The sequence below is a fragment of the Archocentrus centrarchus genome, chromosome 14, assembly GCF_007364275.1.
Source record: "Archocentrus centrarchus isolate MPI-CPG fArcCen1 chromosome 14, fArcCen1, whole genome shotgun sequence".
NCBI lineage: Eukaryota > Metazoa > Chordata > Actinopteri > Cichliformes > Cichlidae > Archocentrus > Archocentrus centrarchus.
In genome coordinates, this window is record NC_044359.1 from 19,470,474 (window position 1) to 19,489,041 (window position 18,568).

The 18,568-nt window shown below is 41.1% G+C and overlaps 2 protein-coding genes across 9 annotated transcripts in view; one reads left to right on the forward strand and one right to left on the reverse strand.

Moving 5' to 3' along the window:
* taf1 (TAF1 RNA polymerase II, TATA box binding protein (TBP)-associated factor) overlaps nucleotides 1-12,078 on the forward strand; it is a 14,432-nt gene extending 2,354 nt beyond the window's left edge. For 2 of the 8 annotated variants that reach the window (XM_030745629.1, XM_030745630.1), the window contains exons 7-42: nucleotides 42-257; nucleotides 345-587; nucleotides 670-907; nucleotides 1,089-1,196; nucleotides 1,292-1,459; nucleotides 1,558-1,685; nucleotides 1,931-2,038; nucleotides 2,197-2,370; nucleotides 2,489-2,662; nucleotides 2,797-2,901; nucleotides 3,007-3,207; nucleotides 3,289-3,430; nucleotides 3,597-3,653; nucleotides 3,837-3,967; nucleotides 4,048-4,128; nucleotides 4,213-4,362; nucleotides 4,449-4,568; nucleotides 4,713-4,888; nucleotides 4,984-5,213; nucleotides 5,308-5,515; nucleotides 6,038-6,209; nucleotides 6,431-6,642; nucleotides 6,783-6,891; nucleotides 7,516-7,614; nucleotides 7,711-7,888; nucleotides 7,985-8,052; nucleotides 8,151-8,273; nucleotides 8,369-8,461; nucleotides 8,579-8,663; nucleotides 8,806-8,873; nucleotides 9,280-9,396; nucleotides 9,657-9,764; nucleotides 10,131-10,226; nucleotides 10,332-10,551; nucleotides 10,668-10,839; nucleotides 11,079-12,078. In XM_030745629.1, coding sequence (XP_030601489.1) covers nucleotides 42-257; nucleotides 345-587; nucleotides 670-907; nucleotides 1,089-1,196; nucleotides 1,292-1,459; nucleotides 1,558-1,685; nucleotides 1,931-2,038; nucleotides 2,197-2,370; nucleotides 2,489-2,662; nucleotides 2,797-2,901; nucleotides 3,007-3,207; nucleotides 3,289-3,430; nucleotides 3,597-3,653; nucleotides 3,837-3,967; nucleotides 4,048-4,128; nucleotides 4,213-4,362; nucleotides 4,449-4,568; nucleotides 4,713-4,888; nucleotides 4,984-5,213; nucleotides 5,308-5,515; nucleotides 6,038-6,209; nucleotides 6,431-6,642; nucleotides 6,783-6,891; nucleotides 7,516-7,614; nucleotides 7,711-7,888; nucleotides 7,985-8,052; nucleotides 8,151-8,273; nucleotides 8,369-8,461; nucleotides 8,579-8,663; nucleotides 8,806-8,873; nucleotides 9,280-9,396; nucleotides 9,657-9,764; nucleotides 10,131-10,226; nucleotides 10,332-10,551; nucleotides 10,668-10,839; nucleotides 11,079-11,301 — 5,301 coding nt within the window. In that variant the 3' untranslated portion in view covers nucleotides 11,302-12,078. The remainder of the gene's footprint in view (nucleotides 1-41; nucleotides 258-344; nucleotides 588-669; nucleotides 908-1,088; nucleotides 1,197-1,291; nucleotides 1,460-1,557; nucleotides 1,686-1,930; nucleotides 2,039-2,196; nucleotides 2,371-2,488; nucleotides 2,663-2,796; nucleotides 2,902-3,006; nucleotides 3,208-3,288; nucleotides 3,431-3,596; nucleotides 3,654-3,836; nucleotides 3,968-4,047; nucleotides 4,129-4,212; nucleotides 4,363-4,448; nucleotides 4,569-4,712; nucleotides 4,889-4,983; nucleotides 5,214-5,307; nucleotides 5,516-6,037; nucleotides 6,210-6,430; nucleotides 6,643-6,782; nucleotides 6,892-7,515; nucleotides 7,615-7,710; nucleotides 7,889-7,984; nucleotides 8,053-8,150; nucleotides 8,274-8,368; nucleotides 8,462-8,578; nucleotides 8,664-8,805; nucleotides 8,874-9,279; nucleotides 9,397-9,656; nucleotides 9,765-10,130; nucleotides 10,227-10,331; nucleotides 10,552-10,667; nucleotides 10,840-11,078) is intronic. The other 6 variants (XM_030745633.1, XM_030745634.1, XM_030745631.1 and 3 more) reach the window with 5 other exon arrangements.
* A 446-nt stretch (nucleotides 12,079-12,524) lies between these two features.
* Nucleotides 12,525-17,264, reverse strand: LOC115791541 (SLAIN motif-containing protein-like). The gene is made up of 7 exons (XM_030745639.1): nucleotides 16,473-17,264; nucleotides 16,080-16,216; nucleotides 15,850-15,969; nucleotides 14,683-14,772; nucleotides 14,351-14,596; nucleotides 13,783-13,905; nucleotides 12,525-13,664 (listed from the first exon to the last, which is right to left on the reverse strand). Exons 1-7 carry the CDS (start codon nucleotides 16,865-16,867, stop codon nucleotides 13,393-13,395), a joined length of 1,383 nt encoding a protein of 460 aa, XP_030601499.1. The 5' UTR covers nucleotides 16,868-17,264; the 3' UTR covers nucleotides 12,525-13,392.
* Nucleotides 17,265-18,568: the final 1,304 nt, after the last annotated feature.

Sequence of the window (18,568 nt, forward strand, 5' to 3'; positions counted from 1 at the left end):
AGCGAGTGCCATGACACCTATTTTATTGAATGTGCTGCCAGGTGCTTCGGTTCTTACGCTTGTTTGGTCCTGGAAAGAACGTGCCATCAGTTTGGAGGAGTGCCCGCAGGAAAAAGAAGCGAAAACACAGAGACCCTCAGCCTGGGACACCTCCTCCAGAAGGAGAACCCTTAGAGCAAAGCCAGGAGAAGAAATCTGGATGGATTTATGAGTATCCCGCCCCTCCACCTCCGGAGCAATGTCTTTCTGATGATGAGGTAGGTCTTTGCTGGAATCTTGAATAATATCAGCTTTTAGTAGTTTTCAATTTATCCAGCACTTTACATGCATTCTGTGTTGTCCAGATAACCATGATGGCTCCAGTAGAATCAAAGTTTTCACAAACTTGTGGTGATGGGGACAAGGAGATGGAATCTCGGCCTAAAGTAGCAGAATGGAGATATGGTCCAGCCCAGCTCTGGTACGACATGCTCGGGGTTCCTGAGGATGGAAGCAATTTTAACTATGGGTTCAAGCTTAAAGAACAGCAATCCAGTGAGCCTCAGAAGCCGGATACACCTACTGAAATAACAGAGATTTCCCAAGAGGTATGCAGATGCGAACATCTGTATCCATAGCAAGGATATAATCCTGATTATGTTGCTGAAGTTGTGTGTATTATGTCCATAGGTTCAGGTTCAGGAGGATAACAACGATGCAGATGATAATGAAGATGATGAAGCTAAAGACAGAAAAGCCCTGGAGAATGAACTCTTCCTCATGGTCACTCAGCTGCAATGGGAGGATGATATAATTTGGAATGGAGAAGATGTTAAACACAAGAGTACCAAGACTCAGCGAGCCAGCCTGGCAGGATGGCTACCCTCTAGCATGACCCGTAATGCTAATGCTTACAATGCACAGCAGGGTAAGAAACCAGGAAAAAATACAAAATTAAAGCTTTTTTGTTTGTTTGTTTGTTTGTTTGTTTTTAATGCCAGGTGGAGTATTCTTAAGTTGTATAGACAGAAGTAATAGATGGTGGAGGACTAAGGTGTAATATTTAATTTGTGTAAAAAGAAATCCTAATATTATGTTTAATATTACAGGTCTGACAAGAAGTAATTCCCAGCTGGTGCCACCTACACCTCCACCCATGCCCAAAGCTGCTTCGATTTCTGGCTCAAAGCGAGACAAAAACAGCCACGATAATCAAGGTCAGTTTACTCTTTTGGTCACATTTCAGTCCATTCTGTTTCAAGATAACTTCTCACTGTTTGTTTTGCATTCATTTGTTTTTGTGCCTTTGCAGCCTCTCAGGAAGAAGACTGTCCTTGGTTCTCCATTTTTCCCATTGATAATGAAGAGTTGGTATACGGACGCTGGGAAGACAACATTATCTGGGATGACCAGGAGATGGATCAAATGCTTGAGCCACCTGTTCTTACACTGGATCCCAATGATGAGAACATAATTCTAGGTAAATTGAAAAGTCTTCTTTTGCTACTTCTGTGATGCTTTTGCTTGTTTTAGGCTACCTTTTTTTTTTAATGCATGCTGTGCTGCTGCCATTTGCAGAAATTCCTGATGAAAAGGAGGAGACGACCTCCCACTCGCCATCAAAAGAGAATAAGAAAGAAACCGCAATCAAGAAGAGCCGCATCCTGCTGGGGAAAACGGGCGTGATAAAAGATGAGCCACAGCAAGTATGGCAAAGGCAGTCTTGATTATTGGTTGCAAATCTGTACTGCAGATATGGTTTGTTTTGAAGGAAACAGTAAAAAGTCTCTAATGAGGAGGGTAAGGGGGTACAAAATAAAGGCTTAAAAATTCTTACCTTTAGGTGTAAACTGTAAGTGGGAAATTCAGGAACATTTTTATACTTCAGCTAAAAGATGAAAATGTTAGAATGGCAGTACTTTGAGGGGATGTATGCTTTCTCTCAACACAGAACATGTCCCAACCTGAGGTCAAAGATCCCTGGAATCTGTCCAATGATGAGTTCTACTATCCCAAACAGCAAGGCCTGAGGGGAACCTTTGGTGGCAACATCATTCAGGTAAATGGTAGTGCATAAAAGTGAAGATAAAAACTAACGGTACATGATCAGGAGCTAAATCATAAAAGAATCGTGTCACATCATGTATTGAGGGGGAAAAAAAAGAGCCATCATTTGTGTTATGTAATACAGCTAAGTAACATTTCTCTTGTTGACAGCACTCCATCCCAGCCCTGGAACTGCGGCAGCCCTTCTTCCCCACTCACATGGGGCCCATGAAGCTTCGCCAGTTCCATCGTCAGACTCTGAAGAAGTACTCGTTTGGAGCTTTGGCTCAGCCAGGTCCCCACCCTGCTCAGCCTCTGCTTAAACACATAAAGAAGAAAGCCAAGGTGCAGCCCTGCTCATAACGAGCATCATTACACCGTGAATGTACAGATAACCATGTAGTGTTTCAATTTTGTCATTAATGTTAATGTGTACTAAATGTATAATCTGATTTTTGGATAGATGCGAGAGCAAGAGCGGCAGGCATCAGGAGGAGGAGACATGTTCTTCATGCGAACCCCGCAAGACTTGACAGGCAAAGATGGAGATCTGATCCTGGCAGAATACAGTGAAGAATACCCTCCTCTCATCATGCAAGTTGGCATGGCAACTAAAATCAAGAACTACTACAAAAGGGTGAGCGTGATATTGGTTTTCTGTTGCAGAAATACAGACATAATGAAATTCACCAAATCGTCAGGTTTTCATTTGTCTCTCATTATTTGGATGCGGTTCTTAAAACGTGCCGCTGCCACTGCTGTGCTTTTCAGAAACCTGGAAAAGATCCTGGAGCACCTGATTGTAAATATGGAGAGACTGTGTACTGTCACACATCCCCTTTCCTTGGTTCTCTGCATCCTGGACAGCTTCTCCAGGTCAGCACCTCATCAGGAAAATAATCATTATTTAGACTGGTGAATATATAAAATATCTGTCCTGTTATCATGGAAAACTGTATGATGGTGTGCCTTTTTTCTCAGGCATTTGAGAACAACCTCTTCCGTGCCCCAATCTACCTTCACAAGATGCCTGAGACTGATTTCTTGGTTATACGAACACGACATGGCTACTACATTAGAGAGATTGTAGATATTTTTGTAGTTGGTCAGGAGTGCCCCTTGTTTGAAGTTCCAGGGCCGAACTCCAAACGAGCCAATACTCACATCAGAGACTTCCTGCAGGTATTTGCATTTGCCTGACATCTCCCAGAAACCAAAGCTGTTCTCGTCACATAGCTGAACTATCACTTCTGTGTTCTGTAGGTGTTCATTTATCGCTTGTTCTGGAAGAGCAAAGATCGGCCACGGAGAATCCGTATGGAGGATATAAAGAAAGCTTTTCCCTCACACTCAGAAAGCAGCATCAGGAAACGACTTAAACTGTGTGCTGACTTCAAACGTACAGGTAGACTTCACACATTTGACTGTGTTGAGCATTTAGTGATCATTATCATGGATTAGACTAACAGTTGTGTTGAATCAGGGAAATCTTTAGGGTATAAAAAGATTCCGTGCTGTTTGAAGTTGCATGAGGTCAGCGGTGTGTGTGTGTGTGTGCCTTGAATTGACAGACAGAAATCTGAGCATTGAAAGAGCTTTATACGCCTGCTATGGATTTTACCCCAAAGGTAAGATGTAGTGTAAGGACAGTATAAGGAGACAGGGTATAACTATTCAGTAAAATCACATCATGTTTTCTACAGCCTATAATGAAAACAAAGCAATGATTTTTATTATTTTTGCTCGTCACACTGCACTCTGCGATCAAGCAGTTGGGCATAAATGATTTGTGTGCCTTGTCCTCATGCCAGGGATGGACTCAAACTGGTGGGTGCTGAAGCCTGATTTCAGACTGCCAACAGAAGAAGAGATCAGGGCCATGGTTTCTCCAGAGCAGTGCTGTGCTTACTACAGCATGCTGGTAGCAGAGCAAAGGCTCAAGGTAACAGTTTTTACCTACAAGTAACTCCATTTGTAATTATTTTGTCTTCTGGTTGATCACGAGTTGTTTCACCCCTGTAGGATGCTGGATATGGTGAGAAATCCTTCTTTGCTCCAGAGGAGGAGAACGAAGAGGACTTTCAAATGAAGATTGATGATGAGGTATCAGCCAGAACTCTTCTTTGTAATAAAGTTAACTAATGCAGACTTGAGATGACACCATGCTGGTCCTGTGTCACACTTTAGGTGCGGACAGCTCCTTGGAACACAACAAGAGCCTTCATTTCTGCTATGAAGGGGAAGTGCTTGTTAGAGGTTACAGGTGTGGCTGATCCTACAGGCTGTGGAGAAGGTTTCTCCTATGTGAAAGTGCCCAACAAGCCTACTCAACAGAAGGTCTGAGTGTGTAAAGTAAAAATCTATCACCTCAGCATTGCTTATGTAAACAATGTGGGGGTGACAAGTGTGGTTGGGTTTTGCAGGACGATAAAGAGCCGCAGCCGGTGAAGAAGACAGTGACAGGGACAGATGCTGATCTGAGGAGGCTCTCGCTGAAGAATGCCAAGCAGCTGCTGCGCAAGTTTGGTGTACCAGAGGAGGAGGTAAGACCAGGATGATGTGAAAGCACTTTAAACAGATGTAGGACAGCATCGAGCTTTTGGAGACCTTCCCCTAATTAGGTTTGAGATCAATAACCAATAGAAATGCAGGAAATGCTTTACATTTAGTTTTTGTCTGTGTGTTAGATCAAGAAACTGTCACGCTGGGAAGTTATTGATGTGGTGAGGACCATGTCCACGGAGCAAGCACGCTCAGGAGAGGGACCCATGAGCAAGTTTGCCAGAGGCTCTCGTTTTTCTGTAGCTGAACACCAGGAACGTTACAAGGAAGAGTGCCAGAGAATCTTTGACTTGCAGAACAAGTGAGCCTCTGATTTAGCACTATATATGCATCATATAGGCAACATCCTGCCTGTGCACACTTTAACATCTCTTCCTTGTTGCACCCGCACCTCAGAGTGCTGGAGTCGACAGAGGTGCTCTCCACAGACACAGACAGCAGTTCAGCAGAGGATAGTGACTTTGAGGAGATGGGTAAGAACATTGAGAACATGCTGCAGAACAAGAAGACCAGCTCCCAACTTTCCCGTGAGAGGGAAGAGCAGGAGAGGAAGGAGCTGCAGAGGATGCTGATGGGTGAGGAGAGCGATCGTGACAAGGGCCGCAAGGAGCGGCGTAAAGGCCTGTGTAAGTGTCCATTTGTGTTAATAAACACGGTCTTAATGTTAAGGACAAAGAAATAGGTCTTTAACTGTGAACTTTACTTCTTTTCATTTTATAGCCAGTTCACTGTCAACCAGTTCCCACAAAGATGACGACACGTCCTCCGTCACCAGCCTGAACTCCTCGGCCACAGGACGCCGACTGAAGATTTATCGCACATTCAGAGATGAGGATGGCAAGGAGTATGTCCGGTGTGAAACAGTGCGGAAGGCTGCAGTCATTGATGCCTACACCAGGATCAGAACCACCAAGGATGATGAATTTATGTGAGTGTGACTGTAATTAAAGTCAAATTTAATTACAAATTATTTATTTGGTTCTTGAAATTATCCCATCAGACTGGTTTTGTATTTATTGGTGCTATTACGTAATAGTTAAAATAAAGTGTAATAGTTTTGCCCTGTCAAAGTTAATGTTTATAGAGCTGTGATTGATGCACAAAAACCAGTGATAATGACTCACAACTTTGATGAAAATTCAAATTAGTTTTAATAGTTTTGAATTAGGTATTGCATTAATCTTTATACTTAAATTAAATGTTTCTCTGTTAAAATATGCTGAAAATGTTTTTCTTGTTAATGTTGTATGGTTTAGCCAGAGGATCAGTCTAATTCATTGTGGGAATGAGTGGAACTTACTAAGGAGAAAGAAAGTGACTTCATAACATCAGACTATTACTTGATTCAAACCACCACTAATAAACCAGTGAATGTTAAATGGCTTGTTTTTCTTTCTTTCTTTTTTTTCTTCCTTTCTTTCTTTTTTTTTTTTTTATTATTATTTTACAGACGAAAGTTTGCCCTCTTTGATGAGCAGCACAGAGAAGAGATGAGGAAGGAACGTCGGCGTATTCAGGAGCAGCTGAGGAGGCTGAAGAGAAACCAAGAGAAGGATAAGATCAAGGGTCCTCCAGAGAAGAAGACCAAGAAGGTCAAAGAGAGACCAGACCTCAAGGTAAAAGTAAGCTTGCTGATTCAGTTTTATATGCCTTTCTTTCACTTTTTCCTCATAAGCTTCATGGTAGTGCACTAAATCTCAAATCTAAAGCCAATTAGCTTTTTTGATTAAGATGTTGCAGGGTTATTCTTGAACAATTCTTCTTTTTCTTCTTCTTCTTCTTATTATTATATAGCACTGATATATTATTGTCGTGTTCCTTAATGTTTTTCTCTTTTCCCTAGCTAAAGTGCGGCGCATGTGGAGCCATTGGACACATGAGGACCAATAAGTTCTGTCCACTTTATTATCAAACCAATGCCCCACCCTCCAACCCAGTCGCCATGACAGAGGAGCAGGAGGAGGAGCTGGAAAAGACAGTCATCCACAATGACAATGAGGAGTTGATCAAGGTGGAGGGCACTAAAATTGTCCTGGGCAAACAGCTCATCGAAAGGTAGTGGATCACCCCCCCTCTTTACCACTAAAAGAAGTGTTGTGTGTTTTGAAAATATTATTACACTAATTTGAATCAATTACAGTAAAAGGATCTGTGTTGTCTACTCCTGCCAGTTTAACTGAGTTTTTCTCCTACAGTGCTGATGAAGTGCGCAGAAAGTCTTTGGTGCTCAAGTTCCCCAAACAACAGCTGCCACCAAAGAAGAAGAGACGCGTAGGCAGTGCAGTCCATTGTGACTACCTCAATGTAAGAATCATTTAACACACAATAGTAACTTACGTAACACTTTTTAAAGCACACGGTGCTTCACAGTTTTGATAAAACTACACATTAAAGAGGAGTGAACATGTAACACACAGCATAGGTCTTACATTCATTTCTACATTGCACACATTAGATGTGATCAAGTGCCAAAAATAATGGGGGAAAGATTAAGGAAAAGCTACCCTATAAAAAAATTAGTTTTCAGCAGTTCAACGGTTTGCTACTTCGTTTTATGCTCAGTGTGAGTGCGCCAACCACTGTCATGTTCATACATGCCGTGTGCACCAATAAAAATTGGGTGGGTGCATATAGTACATGTGAAGACCATGAGCAGCCACAAAAAAATAATGTAGTACAGGCATCAAAAGTGTGGTCAGCTCTGTATTTAAAATAAGAGTGTGGAGCACTTAAAAGACCTTGATCAGATGATCAGAGACGCTGACTACTGGGATAAGTTCTCAGCTGGTCTTCCATATAGGCAGGAGCCTGACCATGTAGGGCTTTTTTATGTTATTAATAAAAAAAATTTAATGTCTGAATTTCCCTGGGAAGATTGTAAGGTTAGAGTCTCTTTAACTGATTTTTTTTTTTTTTAAATGTTGACAGAAACCCCACAAGGCCATCCACCGCAGACGCACGGACCCCATGGTGACCTTGTCCTCTGTGCTAGAAAGCATCATCAATGACATGCGGGATCACCCTAATGTAAGATCTGTAAGCCACACATTCACTTCACCATAAAAGTGAGGTCTTGATTTCTTATCCAACTTCATATTTACTGTGTCTGCCTCTTCATTGTAGACATACCCGTTCCACACACCAGTCAATGCTAAGGTTGTGAAGGACTACTATAAGATCATCACACGGCCCATGGACCTGCAAACACTAAGGGAGAATGTACGCAAGCGGATGTACCCATCAAGGGAGGAGTTCCGTGAAGCAGTGGAGCTTATTGTCAAAAACAGCGCCACCTACAATGGTAGAGTTACAGGAACTCTTAGGCTCATTGTGGTTTCAGTGAGATTTTAAACCTACTTCAGTTTGTTGAAATGGCTTTCTGTTTTTGTTCCACCAGGGGCAAAACACCCAATAACACAAGTTGCACAGTCCATGCTGGATCTGTGTGATGCTAAACTGAAAGAGGTGAGTCATCAATAGTGACATATTTTGGTCGTATCTTCTTATCTTCCCACTTTTTTTTTAGTTTCCTCAAACTGTCAAATCTGTGTATGTGTTTGAAGAAGGGGGACAGGCTGGTGAGGCTGGAGAAAGCCATCAACCCTCTGCTTGATGATGATGATCAGGTGGCCTTCTCCTTCATCTTGGACAACATTGTAACCCAGAAAATGATGGCGGTTCCCGATGTAAGTCACCTTCTTCAGTCAGTGTGAGAACAGTGATCAGTATTGAGTTGGGTAATGATCCGAGCCTCATTCTTCCACTGTTCTCTTCTTTGCAGTCATGGCCGTTTCACCAGCCTGTCAACAAGAAGTTTGTGCCAGATTATTATAAAGTTATTGTGAACCCCATGGATCTGGAGACCGTCCGCAAGGTGAGAGGCTTACAAGATGTCAGTCTTGCAGTAACTAATTTGTTTCTAGCAGCAGAATTGAAAAAACACCCTGTGTGTGTCTCTGTGTGTCTCTCTGTGTGTGTCTTATTTTGACAGAACATCTCCAAACATAAATATCAGAACCGAGACACGTTCCTTTCAGATGTCAGTTACATCCACACCAACAGCATCAAGTACAATGGTAAATGTTTTTATGATTGACACTGTTACTTACATCACCTCAGCAGTTAATGTCCTTTAACAGAGGTTTGACTAACTTTAACAGACTTCTGTAGTTATGCAAAAATATCATTAAAGAATTCTCTCGTGTGTGTCTTTAACAGGTTCAGACAGTCCTTACACCAAGACAGCTCTCGAGATTGTTAATGTGTGTAAGCAGACTTTGGCAGAGGTATGTTGAATCAGATCTTATTATGCTCTTTTGAGAGTCAAGGGGAAGTTTATGCAGTAAGTTACATAATGCTGAGTCTGCACTTCAAATCAATGCTGGGAGTAAATCAAAGGCAATTTCAAACACTGCATTATTTTGTGAAATAGATTTTAAAAACATAGAGTGGAGATGTGTAACCCAGGTTTATAAAAGCAAAGTAATATGTCCCTCATTAAATCGCTGCATAATTTGCCAAATTGCAGCCAAAATATATGTAATTTAGTTGGAATGATTTCAGAAATATATTACCAGTAGGGTGTTTCGATTCAGATTTGTAAAAATTTCCCAGGTAATTTCACACACTGCATTATTTATAAACAGGAAAAATAACCACTTTTGAAATGGTCACTATTTATTGTGTTTGCAGTATGATGAGCACTTGACACAATTGGAGAAAGACATCTCTACTGCTAAAGAGGCAGCTCTAGATGCAGCAGACTTAGAGAGTCTGGACCCAATGACGCCTGGGCCATACACGCCTCAGGTAAGAGAGCATCCAGGGCCTGGTTCCATGTAGCCAAACCAAGTACTCTAAACGTTCCTGCGTGCAGTATCTTCCTTACCACTCCTTGTATTGCTTCTCCTTCACTTGTTCTTTGCACTAACTCTCCTTTCCAGACCTTTAATTTGTGCAGTCTAGTTTCTTTACTGTAGTGCCTTCTTTCTCCCAACCTGTTCTTCTCCTTCACTCCTGCCCTCTTCTCGTGTCTCTTTGTCTGTGTCACTCTGTGTGGTGTTGGCCAGCCTGCTGATCTGTTTGACAGCGGGGCTTCGGGGAGTGTGCCCAGAGAGCCCAGCAGCCTTTTCTCTGAGGGACCTCTAGTGGGTGCTCCAGAGAAGAGAGTGGGGCAGGTATGGAGTGACAGAAATAAGGCGCAAAACCACATGCCACCCCTCTTGTACCTATCCTCAGAGCATCCCGCTTTAGCAGGCATTTCTGTTGTACCTCCTTCCTTACAGGTGACAGGTTTTTCCTGTCAGCTGTCTATCTGTGTTTTCACACAAGTACTGCAGATCTGAACTGTTTAAAAAGCAGAACTATCTGTGAACATGGATGTCTGAATCAAAGGGGCAAATTCAGACTGTGCTTCGACCTGATTCTGCAGACAATGTCCAAAGTCCATGTGTGAAAATGACTTATGTAAACAGCGTTGACACGAACAGTAAACAGAGAGAGGCTATCCTTTGTTCCCTGACCCTTTTCATTCTACCTCTCAGGGACGGCACAGCAGAAGACCAGGGGAAGAAGAGTCCGATGTGGACATTGAAGGCTTTGATGAGGAAGACGATGGCAAACCCAAGACTCCTGCTCCTGTAAGTAACACATATACGCATGACACTGAGCACATACACAGATGTAAATGTACTGCCTTGACACTGCTCTTACTTCCTGCATGTTTGTATGACCTGTATCTGAAGGCAGAGGATGCAGAAGGCGATCTGGAGGACGAGGACGATGACGAGGAGATGTTGCTGCCACCTCGCAGGCGGTTGCATGACCAGGATGATGATGAGGAGGAGGAGGAAGAAGAGGGAAGATCTAACCGCCCAGCTCAAGCTAGCGTGCTCTATCAGGACCTACTCATGTCTGACGGAGAGGATGATGCCAGCGAAGAGGAGGGCGACAACCCTTTCTCCTGTAGGTTCACAATTTCTTCCAACATTCAAAAGTTCAGCATCTTGTGCAAAGTCTGTTGGACACAGAATCTCCATTCTACTGTAAAGTGTCCTGATGAAATATGTGTCTCCCCTCAGCCATACAACTGTCAGAGAGCGGCAGCGACTCTGACAGAGAGGTTGATGTGCGACCCGCACCTCCACGTAGAACTCAGGAGACTGCTCGGATGGGCATGGAGCAGGACGAGAGCATGATGTCATACGAAGGGGATGGGCCTGATGGGCCACATATGGAAGACAGCAATGTCAGGTACTGCAGACCAACTGACCCCAATGAATGCCTAAGAATGTAAATGATTTCAGACTGATCATCAACTACCAATACATCTTTTAATAAGGGAAGATCAGCATTTAAGTTTAATTTCCATCGTTTTCATTAAGTATTTAAATGTTTGTTTTTTAATCATATGCATTTCTGTCCCATTGAATCATTGGTTGTTCTGACAGTCTTATAAAATTCTTTCCAATGTTCCTTGATTTCTGCCTTAGTTACGGCAGCTATGAGGAGACAGAGAGTCGGAGTCAGATGCCGCCGTCTAGTTTGGGAAATGGAGAAGAATACGGCATTAGTGAGGAGGAGGAGGAAGATGAAGAAGATGAGGCACGGAGGAGAGGCCCAGCTGTGCTCTCCCAGGTCCAGCTCAGTGAAGATGAGGAAAGCGAAGAGTTCAGATCTGTTGGGGGAGACAGCGACATGGACTCCGACAATTAGCTTCTTTTCTTCTTCTTTATTTTTTTTATTTCTTTATTTTTTTTTTTTTGTTTTGTTTTTTTTGCTGCAGTATCATGAAAACTGTTTGAAAAATGAGAAAATGTAATTTTAGGTAAATATGTACAGTGTTATTTTGTAAATGACATAACAGCACCTTGTAAATTTCAGTTTGTCTTTTATATATTGAATGAATGTTGTGTATGCTGATTCATCTCTACATCTTTGTACTGTTTACCTTGGATACGTCCTTTGGAAGTTTGTTTCTACCACTGATTTTTAAAAAATTTTTTTTTTTAAGTCAAAATTTAGAGTTATCTCAAAATTTGGACTTGCACAGAAGTTTGAGTTACTAAAATTGGCTCTGCGAGGCAAAAATTAAGTAAATATTTAATAAAAATGTGTGTGTATATATTGTGTGTGTGTGTGTGTAAACAAGCTTCTATAATATCCTGCATGCACACAAAAAAAAACATTCTTTAAAATCCAACCGATTCATTAATATTAATAAATGAGTTATGAGTGGATGAGAGGGATTCAGATCCATGCAGTTCATCTTCCCTTGTGATATGGTAATTTTTATCTTATGTTAATATTTTTCTAACCTGCCTAGTTATTTGTCATAATGCTTATGCATAAGGTAAAAGCAATAGAAACTGACCATAACCGAGGTGGAACATGACAGGATTTTATTGACTGCTTATAGGTGGAAAATTATTTCAGATATTTTGATACATCAACAGAAAACGGTTGTTAATAAAGCACACAAGTTCAAGCTGATTAAATGCATGCATTTCTTTTTCCTCAGCTCTGTGTGTTCGTCTTATTCTGTTTTGCTGCCTACAGTTTAGTCAGACACCGGAGCTGCTGTTAAAATAATTCATGAACACAAGAAGTTCATAAAGTGAAGAGAAGAGGATACTCCAGCACCAAACTGCTCTCAGCACACACTGAATGGCTTTGTTCAGAATACGGTTTTACTGTGTTACATTCATTATTTGATCTATTGTAACCCACTGTAATTTATTTAATATATTACCATGATAAACATCTGCACAGCAGGAATTTGGGTTGTTTTTTTAAGCTGAAAATAAGAATTAAAAAAAAAGGTCAGTGTAAAGAGCATTGGGCCTGAGGTGACGTTGGAACACAGCAGGAGAATTGCACTTACCCAAGAGTTGGAACCTGTAGACCTTTGCTATAAATAATAAATAGATGATTCAATGATAATTAACATGCCAAGCACAAGCTGGTCTTTAATAATTCAAGTAGTTTTTAAAAGTCTAGGAGAAAAGTGTTGATTGGGTTGAAACAAATCATATTCAACATTACAAAAACAGCAAAGTGTGGCTTCTGAAGTACAATGAAAAACTTTTAGGAAGAAGCTGCACCAAACCCACACCTCTGTTTCCTGGTAATGATGCTATCTGTTACGTAAAGATACCCATTTAACGTCTCTTACATGATGATGACATTCGACACACTTCCTATTGCAACAGCTCTGCAAAAAGCAGCTCATTCTGTAATCGACCACAGTGAAGTTTGAATGCACTTCTATAATCAAATCAATGATCTATGCGTGAAACTTAGTTTGTGCACATGAACTGTAGCATATTTGCAAAACCACTGATAATGCAACACTTTCAATATTTCAACAATGTCTCATATGGATGAATTTATCAGCATATCAGTGCTCTTGAACTTTTCTACATTCCTGTGACTTTAACACTAAATTTCTACAATAATTCACATGATTTAAAACACAGCACTTGGTAAAACACAGATCTCCATAATTCTTTTAAGTTGTGCTTGCCTGTAGCACATTCTTACCAAGAAGCTTTCACAGAGGAAGGTGAACCAGATCCCAGCACATGTAACCAAAACGTCATACTCATAGATTCAATATCTTTGCCCTGAGCAACTTATCATAAAGGATTTTAATACAGACACATTCTTTCAAAATATAAATGCACCCATGAGATTGTAGGGGCTTATTAACCATAAAAGAAAATAATTACATTGTATTTACATGGATTTCTTAATGTCCTAATCATTACTTTATCCCAGGTGTGGGTGGCTCACAGGGTAAATCTTTTATCTCTGAATGGATGGCACATTTCTGGCCCAAGCTACGGTGGTTGGCCTCTCAGGTGAGGTAAAAACACGTCCGTGAACAGAGAAATATCTTTTAGCAGACTGAGGGATCCTGCAGGGGCTGAGAGACTGAGACCTGTGCAGCTTCTTCACGGCCGCCGTCCGTGCTGATGGATTTGTCATCGATTCCAATAAGCTGCTGGAGTTCAAAGAAGTGGGAGAAAATGATGGCGACCAGCAACTTAACCCCTGGCCCCTGGCAGATGATACACCTGGGAAAAAATTATTATTTTTTAAATTTGATCAGATGCAGTCGTAAAGCTGCAGAGTTTTGTGTTTTGCAGGTATTTACCATGTTTTTTAAAAAATCTGAAAAAAACGGATCCAAACCTGAGTAAGTGATTTGGTCAGCAGGTTGGTAGTCATCGGTCTCTAAACTTCGGCTGTTCCTAACAGCCTGGAGGGAGCGGAGGCTGGTGCGCAGGGGCGACCTCGTCCCGCCTGGTGATCCTGCTGCAAAAGCACATTGAGGTCACAGAGAGGTAACAGCTAGTATCTGCTGTTGTTTTGGAGCTATTTTACAGAAACGTTTCTCAAAAGAAATGTGGAAAATGCCACATCCCACATGTACCACAACAGAAAGTAAAAATAGAAGTAATACTTTATCTTTTGCTACTTTTTGTTTGTTTTGTATGTTGCCTCTGCCTCACTGCCAACCTATGAAAATCTGTCTACATAGCAGAAGATCCCTGCTTCAAAGACTAATGAGATTATGTCACAAAGAAATTATTCAGATCCCAGCAGTCAGCTACAATTATCCAAACTGAAACTCTATTTTGATGGATTCCTTGATTACCATGCAGTAAATCACAGCAGTGATAATTTACCACAGTCAGCTGCTTAAACACAATGATCATAAAGAATGAAAGGACAACATAAACATGCGTGACTTGTCTACCTTGGTTCTGCGCAAGTTTAAGCAGCTTGAACTGGGTGACTTGTTGGTGAAGTCTGGATGGTTTGGGACTTTGGCAGCACTGCTTAGCTGCTGACGTGGATGATGAAGCTTCAGATTTATTTCCTGGAGTTGCGTAAGCAGTATTTTCATCTGTGGTGTTAAAGGAGGATGAAAGCATCACTGGAGGCTCTGGGTTTTTCCTCTGTGAAGCGGAGGTAGGCATGGAAACATAGTCCTGCCTCAAACCTGCAAAATATTGTCAAAAGTTATCAAATCTCAATCAAACCTTTAATGTGCACACGAAATCATTAAAAACATTTTTCTTTACTCACTGGCTTCCTGCAGTTGGGCCATAATGTGGACATCTTGTAATCTGTAGCTCTTTGTTATGGAATCAAAGGAGATGCTCGGCTCACTGTGATCTGTGCAGATTGATGCATTCAAGATGTGCAGTTCATTCAGTATTTAGAAGGAATGTCTTTTTTTGTTGTTTGCCATTTTCTACTTTTCCTGTGTGCACCATTGGATTGATTTCTAAAGTAGCCAGGGAGGAATGTGGCTACTGGTACTGTACATCATACGCTGTGCTGCCATTGCAGCTACAGTTAACTGTTTGTCAAATGTACCTGAGGCACGCTTGAGGAAGTTGTTCCTTGTCTTACTGTAATAAACATGTAAAGATCCAATATACAATATGAAGTTGGATTTAAAAAAAAAAACAGCCACAAATGTTGCATTTGCTTTGAGTCTGGGTGTCTTGTTCCTCTGATAGGTTTTTAGGCTTCATCATTATTTTTTCACTGGGATAGTCATCTCTTTAAGTCCAAGTTATCTGTGAGCTACATAAACACATATCTGCATGTGAGTATCTGCAGGCAAAGAGAAAAACTTTTTCATCTAGAAGCTTTCCAGTTTCTGTTTCTATTCCACTCATAGTCTGAGTTCTACTGACCAATCACACTTGAATAAGTAAGGCTACAGGGAGGTAATCAGTCCATGTGGAGACCAACAGAGGGATTACATTTGCCAAAATACAATCTTCTGAATTATCTGTGATTAACCGCACAGTTATCATCTGATGACGTTATTTTTATTAGCTTTTTTAAAAAATGTGCCTTCATTCTTATTCAATAAGTGGGGAACAGGACAGGCTAAACTAGATAAAAAAAAATCAGCAGTTGTCCCCAGAAGGTAAGTCAGCAGACCAGTTGATGGGTAACTAAATTGTGTTTGCATTTTTTTGTGTGTGCATAAACTGACACTGGCACAACATTTCATTAGTAGCTAACATAATTGACATAAACTCAAATTAAATCTAACTTTATCCAAAGCCTGGGGATGGGATAAAGACCTATATTGTGAGTAACTGCACTGGAGTGTAAAGCTTGCCTGTGTGTAGAAAAGAACGCACCCTTGAAATTAAGATAATGATTCACGTTTCATGGTTGAAGTTCAGAGTATTTCTTTTTATACAAAGAAGGCCATCATTATGAAATTACCTAAATTGTCAGGGGTACTGGGTGCTGTGCTGGCAGCTGTTGTATCCACAGAGGAGTCCACAGGGACACTGGCAGCATGATAGAAAACTGCAGGATGTCTGTAGAGCTGACAGCCTGATCCTGACAATACAGGAAGTGGGATGATTGTCATTAAAAGAATTTTCTTTTAAATCAAGAATATTTGCAGGGTAATGACTGAGTGACTGAGTGAGTCTGTGCTACTTGCTTGCCTTGATCTAGCATTTTTATCAGTACACGACATGCAGCTTGAATCTCAGGGCTGGGGTTATCAAGGACATGTCGACACCATTTAAGAGCTGACTCCTTTTTCTCTACAAACGACTGCTTCCTTGGAGACTCATACAGCCTGTGAGAATAAGACATTAAGACTATGTAAAGAGTAGATCTGTTCAGAAGGGTTGTCAATAGTCAGATTAAAAATTTACTGTCCTGAAAAACAGCAACCTCAAAGACTTTCAGCTGTCTTTAAAAGTGTATAAATTCAGGTTTGTGTTTCTGTTTCTTCCATAACTCGGACCAGAAACAAGCTGGATAAAATTAAATATTTCCACATCACAGGTTGCACTGTCAGAAAATGTCATTGAAGATCTGATGGCACCTACCAGCTCTCCTCATCCTGCTCATCATCCTCTATATCAAGGATTTCCACCAGGTCCAGAGCAGACTCTTCTTTCTGTGACTCTTCACTGTCCCAAAGGTCTTTTCCACTGTTATAGTTGTACAACATCCTTTTGGTGGCACAGTAAGGCAAGGGTGGATTGCACCCAGATTTCAAACTGTCTAGTCTTATTCTAGCATCCATAGCAAAAGACCGACTACTGCAGGTCTTCACTCTTGCTGGTTCACTATCGGTCCAGATGTTGCAGTATGCATCTGAACTGCCCTGCGGCCACATACAGCTGCTTTTTAACTCACTAAAGAGAAGACGGTGGTTCACACTTGTGGGTGGCAGATAATACTGGCTCCAATCACTCATCATTTGGTCCTGCAGTTCCATTTTCTAGGTAAAATCTTCAACTCTCTTCACGTCTTTAAGCCCTCGTCCAGCTTCCAAACCAGGCTATTGCTAAACTGGGTTAAATGTTGATTTTAAAACAATACGATTCTTAGGTGTTTTTTTTTTAGATAGCGGTTAATTTGCTCTTCACATACAGAAACTGTAGCTTGACTTTACCTTCTGCTGACCCAGATTTATTGAGTAGAGCTGTTAAGTATAGACACTCAACAGATTGGATGGATTTAGGAAAGCATCACGAGCTTATGTGGATTAGAATCCAAGAGTTGCTACTAAGAAAGAGAAAGAGCCATTCAAGATCACACCATAAAGACTAATATGCACAATACTCACAGGCTGGTGAGGATAAAAATATGTCATACCATTGCTTTTTTTTTTGCTAACTGGTAGCTGAAACATGCCCCCTCTATGTGGCCATTACAGCTGTACAACATATGCTGCACTGTTGCTGCTACTGAATGTTTGTGGTTAACAGCTTGTCAAATATACCTGAATCACACTTGAGGAAGTTGTGCTGAGAAGTGTGCTCAGACGTTCTTGTGCAGGCAGATTAACAGAAAGGTTTATGGCTTCTCTTACAGTCATTTGAAACCTCAATTTCTCCTTCATTGTTAGCTTAACTCTCAAGATCAAGAGTTACTTTTTAACATGAACACTCACACATTGCATATTGTCACATGCACTATGTTTGTAATCGGCTAAATCTTTTAAGAACATAAACCCACATGTAAGTTTTTTTTTCTTTTTCTGTGAAGCAGCAATATTGCCCATTTAGTAGAGCCACAAGATCTGCCTAATAGTACATTTAACAATGATGCTAGTCTTTACATTTTTAAAAATGTAGCTTTATAGAATATATGCACTGACACTTGAAAATTCACAAACCTGATCAAACTGGAAATCACAATAGGGCCCATCCAAACTGAGTTTTTAGAGTAATTGCAATATACAGTGGATCATGTACAGAAGGGGGAAAAAAGGTGAAATTCTCTCAGCATACCTCTTACCATTGTTTGTGTGGTTAGGTGTGACTGGAGTAAGCTACATCATCAGTGCAAGCAGGGCACACGAGCTTGCTTGTCAAGAAATAGTTCCAACATGTCACGCCCCTGTGATTACAACTTGTTGATTTTACTTTTAGACTCACTTTGGGCAGCAAGCCAACAGAACAGTTTTTTGTGTGTGTGTGTGTGTGCGCTCCGGTTGGGTCAAGGGCAAGACCATGTGGTTCTTAAAACAGTTTAAGCTTATTTGTGACTCTGGAAATACTGAACTAGACACACAATTATCCTGTGCTCGTTCTTTAAGTTTTCCTAATGGAAGATCTTTGAGGCTTCAGCTTTTTCAGGGTGAGATTTGTCTGGGCAGTGTGGGTTGGGAGAACGCTGTCATATAGACCTTTTGACAGAACGCAGCTTTTTTTCCTTTATTGCCAACTGGTGCCTGACAGTTAGGAGTTGGAAGTATGGGCATTACTGTAATTTTACAAAGTTATTTTTGTTGATAAGTGTCCCAGTCAAGCCTATCTCACCTTGGCCACTCCTAAATTACCCATTAAGGTACAGGTATTTACTGACAGTACCTTGTGCATCAATTAAATGTTGAGTGTGACTAAACCAGAATGGGCTCAGGACCCCCACACCAGCATACCACTCACCTACACACACATTAGCACACAATGTG